Source organism: Carcharhinus amblyrhynchos, chromosome 3, assembly GCF_965287045.1.
Source record: "Carcharhinus amblyrhynchos chromosome 3, sCarAmb.v2.hapA, whole genome shotgun sequence".
NCBI classification, from domain to species: domain Eukaryota; kingdom Metazoa; phylum Chordata; class Chondrichthyes; order Carcharhiniformes; family Carcharhinidae; genus Carcharhinus; species Carcharhinus amblyrhynchos.
Genome location: NC_137326.1, coordinates 77394392 through 77413628, shown reverse-complemented (window position 1 = coordinate 77413628; position 19237 = coordinate 77394392). Strand labels below are relative to the sequence as shown.

Here is a 19237-nt window from a genome sequence, read left to right as displayed (position 1 = left end):
TTACAGAAAGGCAATCTAAGCAGGTTGTTCAAATTGTCAACAATGACAGCGATTTCTCACCTTTCCTATCCTTTATGTAGCCAGTATCTAATACAAGCACGCCATCTGCAGAGAAATCAGACAAGATCAGTTACTGAAACTAGCTCTGGCCATGTTGTCTTGTTCATCCAGCACTAACTGGCTTTCTCATTAATCAGCTGAGAAAGACTGTGATTCATCCAGTAACAGTCCCAGATCTCCTATTAAACACTTAGGGACACACTCCACACCATCCTGAGTGCTACTCCTCTCAGTAACCACTGTGATTCAGCCCAGTGGCAACCCTCCCATCCACCTATCTTGGGTTGCTTTTGTGGTGCAGCCCACTGTTAACTCCACCAACAATGCAGCGAGCAATGCACAGGATGCTACTTGAATGACCTGTGCAGTTTCCTCTCTGATATCAATCAGTAAACCAGTGTAGATGGCGCAGTTGATGGCATTGCCAATGCCTGCCTCCACCAATGACTGTGATCCATCAATAGAAGCTAGAATACATCCTGGATTATTGATACATTATTTGGGAGATGTACATTGTGAATATATTATATTGGGAATCTGTAATTTGGGGATGGATTATGTTAGAAATGGATTTGATTGGAGAAAGGTTATACTGGAGATAGTTTGAATTAGGGATTAATTATAAAGGAAAACTATTACATTGTGTGTATTATACAGATGGAGATGATTTATATTCAGCATGGGTTATACTGACCATATAATATTTTGTGAAGGGGTCATGTTGGATATGTATTGTTAATGTATTATATGGGGATGGATAATATTGGAAGTGTATTGTATTGAAGATGGATTATGTAACACTAAGTTGTATCATACTGGGGGTTATAAATCTGTATTGCTGAACTGTCATGAACCTTTTCCTGTGCTTTGTTCTGAAAGATCACTTTGACATATTATAAGTTGCAAAGGTATTTTTTTCTCAGGTGTTCTTATCAGCCTTCATTTCTAAATGCCTACTGGAATTTTAATAGTTTTTGTTGACAATCCTCTTTGCAATATTACGCTCCTAAATTCTTCATAATCATTCACAATGTAAAATTCACCTCTTAGCTGAAATTTCTGGTTTGGCTTCACATCTTACATGGAAACCTGTAGTATCCCCTACAACAAAACCTTAACGGCAATAGTTAATGATCCTCCTGACAACTTCTGTACCATGAGGACAGTCCACGTACTTTATTGCAGAATCTAAACAGCTTCCAATATAAACCAGCTAAATCACCCAGTGTTCAGCTAATTAATAATGCACCAGGCGAGGTTCATGCCGATCCTGTGCCAAGGTCGGGCAGGAGTCAACTGCCACACTGTCATGTCTGGCTGCCATATTTTAAAGGTACCTGGACTCATTCAGACAATGTGCCATTGTCTTCAGAGACCAGAAGCCAGCAAGCTCTGGCCCCGTGTTCAGCACTGCCTCCCTGGAGACTCCAGGTCATTGAGGAAAGACAGGAGGTCTTCTTTCCAAACGATGGCCACAAGAGGCATTCATATCTGCCCACCATGCCTGAGAAAATATCACTGGATGGCCTGAGCCCATGCGCTTCAAAGGAGGACTTTCTCATGATCTTTCTCATTCCACAAGGGTAAGTGAACAATTCAACTTCCTCTAAACTCACCCTTGTACCAAATTTTTGGCATTCTGTGATGGGACATGCATTACTGGCTAGGCCAGCATTTTATTGTCCATCCTTAGTTTCCTCTGAGAAGTTGGTTGTGAGTTGCCTTCTTGAACCACTGCAGTCCATTTTATGTAGGTGCACCCACAGTGCCAGGAGTTTGACCCAGCATTAATGGTGAGACAGCCATGTAGTACTAAGTTGGATGGTGTGTGGTTTTGTGGGGAACATACAGAAAGCAGTGTTCTCATGCACCTCTGCCTTTGTCCTTCTCGGTGGTAGTGGATGTGGGTTTGGAAGGTGTTATTGAAGGAACCTTGCTGAGTTTCTATTGAGGATCTTGTAGATGATACACAAAGCTGCCACCATGTATCACTGATTGAGGGAGTGAATGTAGAAGTTGGTGAATGGGATGCCAATCAATAGAGCTACTTTTTTCCTGTGGAGTTGAGCTTCTTCAGTGTTCTTGGAACAGCACTCATCTAGGCAAGTAGAGAGTATTCCCTCACATTCCTGGCCTATATCTTATAGATGGTGCCTAGGCTTTTGGGAGTCTGGAGGTGAGTAAGTAGCCACAGAAATCTCAGTTATCAAGGTAATTGCTGAGTGTCAAGTTTGAGCCACCCTAGGCAGTCACATCATCTTTCCTCTCTCCATTCTAGGTGTCAGCAGAGGGTGAGACCAGCCCTCACACTGAAGTCAGCCTCAACTTGCAGAAAGCCTCAGAAGAAGTCCAGGGTGACTTCTCACCTGTAGAGCCATTACAGCATTCACCTGCACCCGCCACCAGCACAGAAACACACACCTCAGTGGTTCATAGAACTAGTTTAGGTTTATGCTCACATTCTTGAGGTCACTGCACATGTCCACAGCAGGAGGAGGCAGTGACAGCCAAAGTCTCTGGCACTCAGAGGACAGTGAAGAAGAGGCCTTTACTAAGTCTGTGTCAGGTGATGAGCCTTTGGAAGTGGTCAAGAAGAGGATTCTGGAGTCTCGCGAGATGCAGAGGAGCATCAGTCAGGTGTTCATCCACATGATCTTTGACGTAGTGGCTTCAAAATGTAAATGCATCAAAGTCTCCATGGAGAATACAGCAGACACCATGGGGAACTTCGTCCAGCAGAATGCCCAGTTTCTGCCAGAGATGCGCTCCAATCTCCACTCCATCACTGTAGCCATGGATGAGCTTTTGCGGTGGTTACACAAGAGGGGATGGGGCATTTTGACCTTCCTCTGGGTGACCCTGCTTCTAAAGTTAAACTTTATTTATTAGTTTCACAAGTAGGCTTACATTAACACTGCAATGAAGTTACTGTGAAAATCCCTGGGTCACCAAACTCTGGCACCTGTTCAGGTACACTGAGGGAGAATTTAGCATGGCCAATGCACCTAATCAGCACCCAGAGGAAACTGGAGCACCCTGAGAAAACCCAGGGAGACACGGAGAGAATGTGCAAACTCTGCACGAACAATAATCCAAGCCGGGGATTGAACCCAGATCCCCGATGCTGTGAGGCAGCAGGGCGAACCACTGTGCCACCTTCATTCTTGCTGCTAGTATTCTTAATGATCATGTGCAATGCATTCCTTCCAGGTGAGACCAAGGATGAATCTTTCTCCCCCAGTAAGTGGCTGTGCAGTGAGAATTTTGTTCTTTGACAATGGTGGTGACTGCCATGTGCAAGAGGCCTCCCACTCATGCAATTCTGCTTGTCTCACTGCCCTTGGGATTCCACGGCGAATCATAGTTATTCCATTTTTACATTGTGCCCCACAAGGGCTCTTGTCAGGCAGCTCCTTTCCCCAAAAGGGTGAAAGTTTGCAGTCACGACTTGGTTGCCATTCATCTGCATGCCCCTTGTAAGCATCCCCATCCCTCCCTTCATCTCCTTCTTCCTTAACTCTGTTTTGAGCAATGGTCAACGGCTCAGGATGAAATACAAATCTATACCTTGCTGCAATCTTGTCACGAGAATTCTCTGGACTAGACCAGCTGGCGTGAGGAATAACAAATTAAAAGTCTCTCATTAATTCTCCTCAGCTTTATTAGCTGTCCAATGCCTTGTATTTCTTTTCCTTCCATGGCTATATTGACATCTCTAAATAATTGTCACACAGTCTTTTCATTTAAAAAATGCCTGAGGAAATTAGCATGAGTTAATGTGCTGGATATTTTAGAGGGTTTGAAAATAGATAAGTCCCCTGGTCCGGATGGGATTTACCCTAGGATTCTCTGGGAGGCAAGAGAGGTGATTGCGGAGCCTCTGGCTCTGACCTTTAGGTCGTCGTTGGTCTCTGGTATAGTACCGGAAGATTGGAGGACAGCAAATGTTGTCCCATTGTTTAAGAAGGGGAGAAGAGACTTCCCTGGGAATTATAGACCGGTGAGTCTTACTTCTGTGGTGGGTAAGGTTTTGGAAAGGATTATTAGAGACAGGATTTATAGTTATTTGGAGAGTAATGAATTGATTAGAGACAGTCAGCATGGTTTTGTAGCGGGTAGGTCGTGCCTTACTAACCTTATCGAGTTCTTTGAGAAAGTGACCAAAGAGGTGGATAGGGGTAAGGCAGTTGACGTGGTGTATATGGATTTTAGTAAGGCGTTTGATAAGGTTCACCATGGTAGGCTTCTGCAGAAAATGCAGATGTATGGGATTGGGGGTGATCTAGGTAATTGGATCAGGAATTGGCTAGCAGATAGGAGACAGAGGGTGGTGGTTGATGGTAAATATTCGTCATGGAGTTCAGTTACGAGTGGCGTGCCTCAGGGATCTGTTTTGGGGCCACTGCTGTTTGTAATTTTTATTAATGATCTGGATGAGGGTATAGTTGGGTGGATTAGTAAGTTTGCTGATGACACCAAAGTCGGAGGTGTGGTAGATTGTGAGGAAGGGTGTTATAGTTTGCAGGGTGACTTAGAAAGGTTGCAGAGCTGGGCCGCAAGGTGGCGGATGGAGTTTAATGTGGAGAAGTGTGAGGTAATTCATTTTGGTAGGAATAACAGATGTGTTGAGTATAGGGCTAACGGGAGGACTTTGAATAGTGTGGAGGAGCAGAGGGATCTAGGTGTATGTGTACATAGATCCCTGAAAGTTGGGAATCAAGTAGATAAGGTTGTTAAGAAGGCATACGGTGTCTTGGCGTTTATTGGTAGGGGGATTGAATTTAGGAGTCGCAGCGTCATGATGCAACTGTACACAACTCTGGTGCGGCCGCACTTGGAGTATTGTGTGCAGTTCTGGTCCCCACATTACAGGAAGGATGTAGAGGCTTTGGAGAGGGTGCAGAGGAGGTTTACCAGGATGTTGCCTGGTATGGAGGGGAGATCCTATGAGGAGAGACTGAGAGATTTGGGGTTGTTTTCGCTGGAAAGAAGGCGGCTAAGAGGGGACCTTATAGAAACATATAAGATGATTAGAGGTTTAGACAGGGTGGATAGTGATAGCCTTTTTCCTAGGATGGAGAAAGCTAGCACGAGGGGGCATGGCTTTAAATTAAGGGGGGGTAGTTATAGGACTGATGTCAGGGGTAGGTTCTTTACCCAGAGGGTGGTGAGGGACTGGAATGCCCTGCCAGCTGCAGTTGTAAATGCGCCTAGTTTGGGGGCGTTTAAGAGATCTGTGGATAGGTTTATGGACGAAATGGGATTGGTTTAGATTAGTGGGTTAGTGTTGTTTTTTTTTAAAAAGCTGGTCGGCGCAACATCGTGGGCCGAAGGGCCTGTTCTGCGCTGTAATGTTCTATGTTCTATGTTCTATGAGTTCTTTCTAATGCTAGCTAATAAACACTTAACAGTGGGCAAGCTAATTTATGCAAAGGCACAGTTGCTACTTGCAGCACGCTGGCACAGTGGTTGGCACTGCTGTCTCACAGTGCCAAGGACTCCGATTTGATCCTGGCCTTGGGCAACTGTCTGCATACAGTTTGCATGTTCTTCCTGTGACTGCAGGATTTCCTCTGGGTGCGCCAATTGCCTCTCACAGTCTAAAGATGTGCCGTTTAGGTGGATTGGCCATACTAAATTAACCCTTAGCATCCCAGGATGTGTGAGTTAGGGGAATTAGTAGAATGTATACATGGGGTTACAGGGATAGGGCCTGGGTAGGATGCCCTGTTGAAGAGTCAGTGCAGACTCGATGGTCTGAATAACCTCCTTCTGCGCTGTAGAGATTCCATGAAAACAACTTTCCTGACTTAATCTTAGTTACATTGAAGTGTAGCATCTCCTGCTGTTAAGCAGCAGGTTCTTTCTCGGAACAAACACTTACCCACAAGATCAGTATGGGTGACATGATCTATAAAGTCTCTCTTGCCCGTGTAGACAGCAATCTGTTAAAATGGAGATAAGATGCTGTTAGCACAACCCAGGTATGAGATAGTCATTGCCAATTATATCTGCCGCATGTCACAATAATCTCTGTAACATCATCTGACTATTGTGGATACTCATGACCTAAAATTAGTTTAAGAATAAAATCATTGTGGTTTACATGAAAATAGAACAATAATATAGCACTTGAAGCTAAGACAAAAATACTTCATAGCCAACGGAGTGTTTCTTTAAGTGGACTCATTGTTGACTCATTGACTCGTTAAAGTGTAGGAAATCCTGGCAGCCAATTTGCACAAAGCAACGACCCACAAAAGCAATGAGATAATCTGCTGTGGTGATGTTGGTTGGCGGAACAAAAATGTTCAAGGGAACTCTCTTCCTCTTCTTCAAACAATACCATGAAATACTTTACATCCATCAGAAAAGGTGAAGAGGATCATATTTTAATATTTCACCTGAAAGACAGCACCTCCAACAAAACTGCCTCAAGACTGATGAAGCCAAAATATTGCAGATGCTGGAATCTGAAACAAAAACAGAAAATGCTGGAGAAACGCAGCAGGTCTGACAGGATCAGTGGTGAGAGAATAGAGCCAATGTTTTGAGTCTGGTGTGGAACAATAAATGTGTGCTCGGCCCCAATTTCAGAATACAGAGACTCAAAAATCCTGCTTTTGAGTACGCTGTGTTTAATGAAATCCACAAATTTCACAGTTCCTTTCAACGCCACTTTAAGATCAGGTGGAATTCCTCTTGTTGCCTAATGCCTCATGGTGAATGAAGCAATGATTCTAGACATTGTCCTGACCAGCTGCCTCCTTAGTCCTGATTATAACTTCACTGTTTTTCCCAGTCATGTTGGCTGCTGACACTTTTCAACCACGTACCTACTCAACACTTCAAAGATCTGTGTGCGGGTCATGCTGGCTGTTATGTCAAGGAGCATAGCAAATCCTCAAAGAACCATTGTGCCAAACATATCTCATGTAAACTAGCAAGGTTGCACAATCTGTAATGTCTGTCCCTTCATCCAACTTCATTGAGAACTCCCTTACTAACTTTAAACAAAAAATAAGTTGTACTTCTAAATTCTCAGCAATATCATTAGTTCAACAAGCCACTCTATCTCATCACTAAATGGGATACATTTCAGTCTTTCAGCGTCTTTCAGCTGACCTCTCATCTAGGACCATATGAGCCACGTCTGCCACTGCAGGGAGAATTACTCTCTCTGCAATAATATGGGGCGTTGTCTCCATAGCTACACAGTAAGCTACCATGTAAGGGGCTAATTGTGCTTTGTCATTCAATGTAAAATTTCTGCTAAGAACTTGAGCTGATGGTTTCAGTTCTTGCTGTGTCCTTCGAAAAAATCAATAGGTTTGTTCTCAAGATCGTCATACTTAGTCTTCAAATGCCTTTGCAGTTTCGAGAGTTTTAAATTTTCATTCGCCAGTACTTCCCCGCATATAACATACATGGGCTTTGCATCCTGATTTGCATCAGCACAATTATCAAAACCATACCTCAAGAAATCATCTTTACGCAGCTTTGTTTCTGGTTTCAATTTCTTCTTTGTAGGCTGTTCACCAGAGGCCCTGGCTCTCTGTACAGAGCTAATAGTAGTGCTGTTCTGTCTTGTAATGGACTCTCTGGAGCAGCTGTCTCTGGCAGAATCTGATGAGAGATTCTGGCCAGCGGGTACACTGCCTATTGGTGTCACCATATCTACAGTTTTTTTGTTGAGCTCACAAACAAAAGAAGCTCGCCTCCAGGTGAATTTGTGACAAAGGCATGTACTTCCAGGGCGCTTAGTGCCAAGTGTACATACAGGACTCACTGACCTGTTCACTGTTGCCTCTTGTGGTCAGAGACTGCTATTAATTATGCTTATTTCAACTCACAGGGCACAAAAGTTGGTTTCTCCAGCCAGAAGATGTTACAAAATCTCTTTTACTTCTCCTGCTTGAGACGCACATCCGATGGTCTCAGTGCTTCACTCTATTCACTACCTTTATGGTTCATCAACATAATGTCCAAGGGAGTAAAAAATTGAGGCAGTGGGGTTTGGTTGCATTTATAGTGTGCAGTTCTTAGCACCAAAATCAGGTGATCTTTGGGAAATACCATGATTCTTCTTACACCCACCCGTGACCCACCCATGGGTCATGACCCTTACTTAGATAAAGCCTGATCTAGAACATCTGATAAGCATTTCTCAAGTCTAATAACGAACAGGTTGCAACTCTGTTTCCTCTAATGGCCATGATGTGGAAATACTAGTGTTGGACTGGGGTAAACAAAGTAAGAAGTCTCACAACACCAGGTTAAAGTCCAACAGATTTATTTGGTAGCACAAGCCACTAGCTTTCAGAGAACTGCCTCTTCATCAGATAAGGGCAAACTCAATTTACAAAATAATGGTTGGAATGTGAGTCTTTACAAGTAATCTAGTCTTAAAGGTACAGGCAACATAAGTGGAGAGAGGGTTAAGCACAGGTTAAAGAGATGTATATTGTCTTCAGACAGAACAGCTAGTGAGATTTTGCAAGCCCAGGCAAGTCATGGGGGTTACAGATAGTGTGACATGAATCCAAGATCCTGGTTGAGGCCATCCTCATGTGTGCGGAAGTTGGCTGTCAGTCTCTGCTCAGCGACTCTACATTGTCGTGTGTCATGAAGGTCGCCTTGGAGAACGCTTACCCAAAGATCAGGGGCCGAAGGCCCGTGACCTCTGAAGTGTTCCCCAATAGGAAGAGAACACTCTTGCCTGGTGATTGTCTAGTGGTGTTCATTCATCTGTTGTCATAGTGTCTGCATGGTCTCCCCAAAGTATCATGCCTTGGGACATCCTTTCCTGCAGCGTATCAGATAGACAATGTTGGCCGAGTTGCAAGTGTATGTACCATGTACCTGGTGGATGGTGTTCTTTTTGCAAGTGTATGTACCATGTACCTTTGCATATATATGTACCATGTACTGAAAGATGCCCTCATAAGAACAGAATATGGCACTCAACTCATCGATCGACAGTTCCGATGCGCACAGCAAAAGAACACACCAATCTCCTCGGAAGACAACCACGGGACATGGTAGACGGAGTAACCTTCATCGTCCAGTACTTCCCCAGAGCGGTGAAGCTACGGCATCTCCTCCGGGGCCTACAACATGTCACTGATGGTGCATACACTTGCAAAAAGAACACGATACATACGCTTGCAAAAAGCAAGACTGTTCTCTTCCTGTTGGGGAACACTTCAGTGATCACAGGCATTCGGCCTCTGATCTTCAGGTAAGCATTCTCCAAGGCAGCCTTCATGACACACGACAATGCAGAGTCACTGAGCAGAGACTGATAGCTAAGTTCCGCACACATGAGAATGGCCTCAACCAGGATCTTGGATTCATGTCACATTATCTGTAACCCCCACAACTTGCCTGGGCTTGCAAAATCTCACTGATTTCCTGGCTGGAGACAATACACATCTCTTTAACCTGTGCTTAACCCTCTCTCCACTCACATTGTCTGTACTTTTAAGATTTGATTACCTATTAAGGCTGGTATTCCAACCATTATTTTGTAAATTGAGTTTGTGTCTTTATGTGCCCTGTTTGTGAACAGAACTCCCATTTACCTGACGAAGGAGCAGTGCTCCGAAAGCTAGTGGCTTGTGCTACCAAATAAACCTGTTGGACTTTAACCTGGTGCTGTGAGCCTTCCTCTAATGGCCTCAGGACAGAAAATAAAGAAAGTGGCATAATATGTTCCTCTTAAGTAGCACTTAGATAACTGACAACTCGCTCCAAGTCTGGCGAAGAACCAGTTTTTCTAACCCATCTGACTGAAAAGTGTGAAAAATACGATCAGAACATTTCCAAATATCTTTTCTCCAGGGATCGCTTTAATTCATGGATTTTGTTCAGCCTCCAATATGCAGGACTTTAAAGGATCAAAGGAGTGGATGGCAGTTCAGGCAGCTCTTGCATACAGTCTTTGCTAATGGCTAAAACATAATCACCTGCCCTGTCTGAATTTAAAGTTTTAAAATGTTTTCCTGTACTTAGAACTACAATTTAGTATTGTTAGTTCTGTACAGAGCACTAGGGCCTCCGGTGAACAGCCTACAAAGAAGAAACTGATATCAGGAGCAACGCAGTATAAAGGTTATTTCTTGAGGTATTGTTTTGTTAATTGTGTAGGCAGAAGATGGTAGACACTACTCCCTTTCATCAAGCTGCCTGGTGTTTAAGGCACCAAAACTTCCAGGTTGATCCCTACCACTTTCTGAATTTATAACCAGCTGAAAGATTGATCTTTAAATGTAAATCACAAAGACCTGTCTATTTTTGACACAAAATACAGATCAAAATGCAAAGCTGCAGATCAGTGGTTGATCACTGAATGCAAGTATCAAGCATAGAATGAAAGCATTTACATTTATATAGCAGCTTTTATGACCAGAAGGCAGCTGAAAGTGCAGCCAATGGGGAACTTTTTTGAAGTTACAACCATTTGTAATGTATTAAGTGCAACAGTCAATTTGTGCACAGCAAGTTCCCATAAACAATGTTGTGATAATGAGCAGCTGGTTGTGTTTATTGAGAGGTGCATCTTAACTGGAATCATGAAGAGAACTGCACAGCTCTTCATTGAGTATACTGTTTTAGGATCATTAATGCCCACCTATCTTAGTAAATGTCTTAACTGAAAGCCAGCATCTCTGATGGTTCAGCTCTCCCTCAGCATTGTACTGAAGTGTCAGCATAGGCCTGCTACAGATGTGATGAGACATCTTTATCCAGCATATTTAGGGCAATTGGTGTATTGATGGGCATCAATACCTGAATATTACACTGCAATGCCCTAAGTAGAAGTGATTTCATTTGTTATTTTGGTAACATTGCTGCTCTGGAACTGGTGCCATTTGCATCGTAAAGCCCCAATGGCAGCAGAAAAATTGTAGCCTCCACTGTGCAGCGGGTTAGATTTCAGAAGTACAACCTATGTTTTTTGGCTGTGCACCTTCCTCAATTTCCAACTGTTGGCCCAGCCTGAATCTCCCACACATCCATCTGGCGCTGTGGTCACAGATGAAAAACATAGGCTGGAAATTAAGTCTTTGAGGAGGAAAAGGGAAAAAGAGAGGAAAACCGAAAGTTGATCACGTACCGACTTGTCAGGGGTAGTCTTTTTGAAGATAACGTTTTTGGGAGCTGCAGATGGAGGGTTCATTTTGGCAATGACCACACTGGGAGTGGGGGTCTTCTCGGTCTGGGGGAGGCTCATCTTTCCTGGTGTGGTAAGACTGAGAAGCAAAAATGGTTTAAAAAAATGGTAAATAAACAACAGCACATTCTCATTCTGTTCAAAGAAATTTCCCTTTCAACAGATTGAAGACTAGATAATTGTAACGCTAGAGAACAAGAATTTGACTTGTTCACACATCAGAATATAAATGTCACTGAAATGGTGGTGAAGGAATTTGGTAAATTGTCTAAGCCATCATTTCTAACCTTTAATTATTAACTGATTAAATCGCTTTACATTATACAGTGCCCTGGCTTATTTTTAGGGTTGATCCTGACATTATTTTTGCGCTCTTTTCCAAGTGTCACTTGTGTAAACAGGCTCTCACCCACTACCAATTGTTGTGTGATCTTACATACACACATCTGCACTTAAACTCTGGCAATATAAATCAGAACTTTATGGCCCCCCTCGAGAGCAATCTGGCAATGGGGTTGGGAGTAGCATAACTATGCCCACTGCCTGCCTACCTCCACTGACATTTTACAACCTGCAAGGAGGTGGTTGGTACCCTGTCCATCCTTGGATCAATTGAAGCATTTCAGTGGCTAAGTAAGCTCTCCCCCTACTGCCATTCATATTTTACTATGGCAGTTAAGGGGAGGGGGAATGGCCATGACACATGGTGAGACTACCAGGTATTCCCTGGCAGTCTGACTGTGGGCTTAGAGAGATGGCTCCCTCCTGTTAGGGCACTCTTATGGGTCTTTCCATTGGAAAGGGCTGGCCTCATTTGATTACTCTATTGACTACCACCACTACCCCAATCTCACCTGGCAGCCCACCTTACTTGTCTATTTCTTTGGTCTCCATTGAGGACTTGCTTCAGTCCCAGCAAGTGGCCACCATTCTGAATGGCACTGCTGGCAGCTTTTGCATGTGGGATATCCTGTGTCTAGGTGAACTTCAGGCATCCAAATGCCTGATAATCCAGTCATGACTTCCAGGGACAGTGAAGGCTTACTCACCCTGGCTTCCCAGTCAGTGGGTGGGGCCACCACATCCCAATTATAATCCAGCCATAGCATTGGCACCAGGTCAAATAGACACCTTTTTTACTGTAGTTAGCTTAATAAATATGACATACTCATTCCCTTATCGCTGAAAAATCAAGAATAAATATTCTATCAAACTATGTGACTCAGATTATAAATTTTAAATCAAATTTGTTAACAGTAAAAACTATACAAACATAGGAAATCAATACAGTTGATTACAGAATTTATTTGGGCAAAATCACCCATTAGTCATAACTCTCACTAATTTCCCTAATACTTCCATAACCTGGATCGGCATCTATAATATATGTGTAGCTGAGATGAATAGTATAAATAAGGGGAAGTTAATTAAGTATATGAAGGAAAAGTGAAAAGGTTATATGGATCACAAGCTCCACATTCACAACACTATTTGTGTCAAGATGTTTCCTCTGAATTCGCTATTTGATTTCTTCATATGGATTTGCCTTGGTTTTTGCTCTTCCCCACAAGTGGAAATGTACTGCTGGTTCTACTCTTCCAAATATTTCATAATTTTGAAGATTTCGATTAGGTTACCCCTCAGCCTTTTCTCTTCACAAGACTGGAGACCCAGCCTGTTCATATCTTCCTAATTGGTATAACTTCACAGCTTTGTTTCATCCTTGTAAAGTTTTTTACACTCTCTCCAGTGCTTCTATATTCTTTTTCTAATACAGACATAGAATCAACATAGAATCCCTACAGTACAGAAGGAGGCCATTTGGCCCATCAAGTCTGCACCAACCACAATCCCAACCAGGCCCTACCTCCTTAACTCCATGCATTTACCCTGCTATTCCCCCTGGCACTATGGGGCAATTTACCTGGGCCAATCAGCCTAACCAGCACATCTTTGAACTGCTGGAGGAAACCAGAGCACCCAGAAGAAACCCACGCAGACACGAGGAGAATATGCAAACTCCACACAGTCACGTGAGGCCAGAATTGAACCCAGGTCCCTGGTGCTGTGAGGCAGCAATGTGAACCATTGTGTCACAGTGCCGCCTCGTGGTGACCAGAACTGCGCCTGTCTGCTACTCCATGTGATCTGTATGATGTTCAATACCGGTTTAGCATTACTTCTCTACTTCTCAATTCTTTTCCTCTAGAAATAAATACTTGAGGTTTGCTCATTTTTTTGAAGATATTGCAGTGTTAAAGCGAGCCTGCATGTGACCCTAATAAATAAGCTTTAAACTTTACTAATCTTTGTTGCTCTTTGGAGTGATTTGTACACTTGCTTTGCTGCTCTGCCCAATTTAGATTTATAAATTATATGTCACCTCCTTATTTTTCTTACCAAAATGTAACACCTCACAATTATCCATATTGAAATTTATTTGTCAATCTTATGCCCATCCTGCGAGGTTATCAAAGAGCCAGATTCGCTGACCTCACCTGCAGCTGGGATTCTCTGGTCCCACTACAGTGAATGGAGATTTGCCTGAGCACCAAATTCTCTGTTCTTGCTGGCAGCAGTGATGGGATGTGAATGGCCAGAGAATTTCTGACCATATTCATTTCTGCAATTTGTTGCATCCTCCACTGTATTGGCTGCCCCTCATAAATTTGGTATCACCTTCACACTGAGGAATTAGGATTTTGATTCCCAAAGTCTAAATCAATAATACAGATTGTGAGCAATAGCAATAGTGGTCATAGTACTGATCCTTGTGAAGCCTGACTCCCACCTCCTACTACTGTAAATAACCAACCTTTACTCCTGCTATTTGCTTGAACCAGCTAGCTCTCCGGTACAGTTGCAAGCGCTGAGGATTCACCAGTCAGTCCAGGGAAATGCTCAAAATGATCTCTCTCTACCTTTAAGACCCACTTTAAAACCTACTTCTTTGAACAATACTTTGGTCCCCTAACCTAACATTGCTTTTTGTAATTTGGCGTGGAAATTTGTTTGATAAAGTTCCTCTGAAGTACCTTGGGGTGTTTCACTAAAGAAGCTATATATGGAAGTTGTTGTTATAGCCAATGACTGCCCTGAGCAAATCCAACTGCTTCAGGCTTCACTTTGAACCCTACCCCTGCTATAAGAACATAAGAACATCAGAAATAGGAGCAGGGGTAGGCCATCTAGCCCTTCGAGCCTGCCCCACCATTCAATAAGAACATGGCTGATCTGAAGTGGCTCAGTTCCACTTTCCCACTTTCTCCCCATAACCCTTAATTCCCTTGCCTACCAAAAACCTATCTACCCATGTCTTAAATATATTTAGCGAGGCAGCCTCCACCACATCAACGGGCAAAGAATTCCAGAGATTCACCACCCTTTGAGTGAAGAAGTTCCTCCTCAATTCCGTTCTAAACTGACCCCTCCCTTATCTTGAGGCTGTGCCCTCTAGTCCTGCTGTTCTTCCTGAGCGGGAAGAATCTCTCTTCCTCTACCCTATCCATCCCTTTCATTATCTTATACGTCTCTATAAGATCCCCCCTTATCCTTCTAAACTCCAACGAATACAAACCCAATCTATTCAGCCTCTCTTCATAGTCCAACCCCCTCATCTCCAGTATCAGCCTAGTGAACCTCCTCTGCACTCCCTCCAAGGCCAAAATATCCTTGCGCAAGTGCGGCGACCAAAACTGCACACAGTACTCCAGCTGCGGCCTCATCAGTACCCTGTACAGTTGCAGCAAGACCTCCCTACTTTTATATTCTATCCCCCTCGCTATGAAGGCCAGCATCCCATTTGCCTTCCTGATCACCTGCTGCACCTGCAGACTGGGTTTTTGCGATTCATGCACAAGGACCCCCACGTCCCTCTGCACCGTAGCATGCTGCAGCTTTTCGCTCTTTAAATAGTATTAGTAAGTAGTAATCTTTTAGTAGTAACTATCTTGCATCTAGTTCCACTGGACATCTTATGGGGCTGCAGAATGCCAAGACTGAGGAAAATTATTTGATTTTCAACTCGTGCTTATTGATTTCCAACTCAAAGATGACACCATCACTCTTCAAAGACATGGCAGGAAAGATACACATTACTATCCAGCAGGCAAAATGTTACTTCAAAGGCATGTGCAAATGAACTTTTGTTTATAAACCCTGGAGTTATTACAGAATGCTGGCTATGTATGTTAGAGATGGATAGTTATGGATAGTATGTTAGCATGGGTGTTAGAGAACTTGGGGAAATAAATATTGAAGTCTTGAGGAGTGTACATATTACAGAGAAGGAGGTGCTAGAAGTCTTAAAGCGCATCAAGGTAGATAAATCTCCGGGACCTGATGAAGTATATCCCAGGACGTTGTTGGAGGCTCGGGAGGAAATTGTGGGTCCCCTAGCTGAGATACTTGAATCATTGATAGCCACAAGTAAGGTGCCTGAAGATTGGAGAGTGGCAAATGTTGTGCCTTTGTTTAAAAAGGGCTGCAGGGAAAAGCCTGGGAACTACAGGCCAGTGAGCTTCACATCTGTGGTGGGTAAATTTTGGAAGGTATTTTGAGGGACAGGATCTACAGGCATTTAGAGATGCAAGAACTGATTAGGGACAGTCAGCATGGCTTTGCGAGTGGAAAATCATGTCTCACAGGTTTACTTGAGTCTTTTGGAGGGGTAACCAAGGAGATAGATGAGGGCAGTGCAGTTGATGTTGTCTACATGGACTTTAGTAAGGCCTTTGACAAGGGGCTGCATGGTAGGTTGTTGCATAAAGTTAAATCTCACAGGATCCAGGGTGAGGTATCAAAATGGATACAAACTTGGCTTCTTTACAGAAGCCAGAGGGTCATTGTGGAGAGTTGCTTTTCAAACGGAGGCCTGTGACCAGCGGTGTGCCTCAGGGGTCAGTGCTGGGCCCACTGTTATTTGTCATTTATGTTAATGACTTGGGTGAGAATATAGGGGGCATGGTTAGTAAGTTTGCAGATGACACCAAGATAGGTGGCATGGTGCACAGTGAAGAAAGTTATCTCCAATTGCAACAGCATCTTGATCAATTGGGCCAGTGGGCTGACGAATGGCAGATGGAGTTTAACTTAAACAAATGTGAGGTAATGCATTTTGATAGATGGAACCAGGGCAGGATTTACTCAGTTAATGGTAGGGCACTGGGGAGAGTTACAGAACAAAGAGATCTAGGGATACATGTTCATAGTTCCTTGAAAGTGGAGTCACAGGTGGACAAAGTGGTGAAGAAGGCAGTCGGCATGCTTGGTTTCATTGGTCAGAACATTGAATACAGGAGTTGGGGCATCTTGTTAAAGTTGTACAAGACATTGGTAAGGCCACACTTGGAGTACTGCGTGCAATTCTGGTCACCCTATTATAGAAAAGATATTATTAAACTAGAAAGAGTGCAGAAAAGATTTACTAGGATGTTATTAGGATTTGATGGATTGAGTTATGAGGAGAGGCAGAATAGACTGGGACTTCTTTTTGGAACGTAGGAGGCTGAGGAGTGATCTTATAGAGGTCTACAAAATAATGAGGGGCATAGACAAAGTAGATAGTCAATATCTTTTCCCAAAGGTAGAGGAGTCTAAAACTAGAGGGCATAGGTTTAAGGTGAGAGGGGAGAGATACAAAAGTGTCCAGAGGGGCAATTTTTTCACACAGAGGGTGGTGAGTGTCTGGAACAAGCTGCCAGAGATAGTAGTAGAGGTGGGTACAATTTTATCTTTTAAAAAACATTTAGATGTTACATGGGTACGATGGGTATAGAGGGATATGGGCCAAATGCAGGCAATTGGGATTAGTTTAGGATTTTTAAAAAATAAAGGTGGCACGGACAAGTTGGGCTGAAGGACCCTATTTCCATGCTGTAAACCTCTATGACCCTATGTGACCACACTCAATTTAAGGCAATATGCTGGTTGAGATGTGGAAATGGGCTGACTTGATGGGGCTATGTTAAATTGATAATAACTTGCATTTGCTTGATTCAACTATGGAAGACACATTTTGATTTCTTTATGATAGTTTTGAATTTCAAAGGACATGGGAGAGATATTCAATAAAGTATATTAGTGTAAAAGGAGGTATGCTGGCATAATGTTATGATGACGGGGTGTCCTGTTGTGGCAGTGTGGTGTTCTGTCATGATGCGATATTGACACAGGGATATCAATATATTGTTATTGCTGCTCTGGGTGCCGTTACATATTGATATATTCGCTGTGGTCATGCCACAGCCTGTCTGGTGAATTCTGTGATGTGTAGACTTGCTCAGTCTCAGAATCATAACACTCTGGAACACAGCAGAAAATTCTAGAATATAGCACAACATTCACAGCATTCTAAGACATGGCACAGCATTCTAGGGCATGGAAAATTTTAACAAAAAGCCAATTGGGTTCAGCAGACCTGACCTTATGGATCACCTAATCCACTGACCTTGTCACCGTATCCTTTTACCTCATCTGTCCACCTTCTCACCAGACTTATCAACCCCACCTGTTACCTTCTTGCCGCATCCTACAGTTTCTTTTCTTTAAAAGAACATATATGATTCGCTTTCTGATCCAATTTAAAAGTTTCAGCATCCTTCCCTGGAACTTATTTTATAAGTCATTTACTCTTTGGATGATGTCACTTTCCTCAGTCCTAACTTCAATTCTCCTGGGATTTGAACCCTTTTCATAGGGAGCAATTTTCCCAAATCAGTTTTCTTAATTCCTTTAATAATTCTGAAAACTTTGGTTGAAGCTAGCTAACATGTCCTCAGTCCTGGTTTTCTTAACCTTAAAACAAAAGCTGTAGTAAAATTGAATTTCCTGAACATTTCACAGACTAAAACTGTTGGAATTGGATAATGCAAGTACAATGTTTGACAACCATTTGAAATTAACACCTTTTATTTCATGATTTTTCTATAATTATTTTGTTTACTTGCTATGAAATAAGCAGCTGACGCAGACAAAGTCCACTTAAACCTAAACACTATGCTGGTACTTATCTTTCAGTTTATCAGTCTGATTTAACACAGCAGAGATAAATTTTTAACAGAGTACCTTAACAGCACCCTTGGTACGGGGCTGAAAGACCAACAAGGGTTTTGACAGAAGAACCTCTCGACAATTCCCTTTCTTCCTTCAGAAGCCTCAGTCAGTGAGAAAGACAAACCTTTGTCTATTGAAATTCTGATAGTTGCAAGTCAGCAATTGTACAAATTTGTTGTCACCACATGTGTCAGTATCTGAGTGGATTATAGTTTGTGATGAGGAGACAATATAAGTACATCAAATCCTGCCCAAGGTTATAGCTCCACATTATAAAGCTTCTTTTTATAATCTTTTAATTGTCCGATGTTACGCAAAAGATTTACAACGATATGGGGATCTTCTGTTATCTCCCCAGTTATTTCTGAGCAGAATTTGGTGTGGTGGAAAGGGGAAGAGGAAGGAGCCATTTTCTCACTCACTGGTGACCTTTAGTATCATCTTGTAAAAATGTGCAAACGATGAACAGATGTCATTGGCAGCTTTCCCTGTGCCGGTCCATCTAATCAATTTGAAAGTTCTTACTTTTTTTTGGCTTATGTCAATGGTATGGTGGATGCAAGAATACTGCTGTATTATAGTTATTCTCTATTCCCATTACCTGGCAGGTATTACCAGGGAAGCTTGTGAAAATTGCGACAAAATCATAAAGTTGGAAAACTGGTTTATGTCAGAGTGCACTTTTGTGGTACGGTTAAGTCCTGTCAATTTGGAGGTGCAGGAAGCCTGTGTCAACATGTCAGCAGCACAAAGGAACGATACATTCTATCATCTAGATGGATTTCTCAAACTACGGAGCATTATTGTTAGAACTCATACTTCTACAGGCCCAATAATGTTCCTCTAATGCACAAGACAGCTGACATTCTAACAGCAAGCAATCAGGCTATGATCACAGGAAGAAAATCATGAATTTTATTGCTTGCTGTCCTAATATGTGGGAAATTA

General features: G+C 42.8%; 1 protein-coding gene across 1 annotated transcript in view; it reads right to left on the bottom strand.

The window, feature by feature from the left end:
• Nucleotides 1-18501, bottom strand: part of LOC145340879 (beta-arrestin-1-like) — a 59429-nt gene extending 40928 nt beyond the window's left edge. The window contains exons 1-4 of the mRNA XM_080185397.1: nucleotides 18302-18501; nucleotides 11180-11315; nucleotides 5945-6005; nucleotides 61-105 (exon numbers count right to left, since the gene is read on the bottom strand). Coding sequence (XP_080041523.1) covers nucleotides 61-105; nucleotides 5945-6005; nucleotides 11180-11296 — 223 coding nt within the window. The 5' untranslated portion in view covers nucleotides 11297-11315; nucleotides 18302-18501. The remainder of the gene's footprint in view (nucleotides 1-60; nucleotides 106-5944; nucleotides 6006-11179; nucleotides 11316-18301) is intronic.
• Nucleotides 18502-19237: the final 736 nt, after the last annotated feature.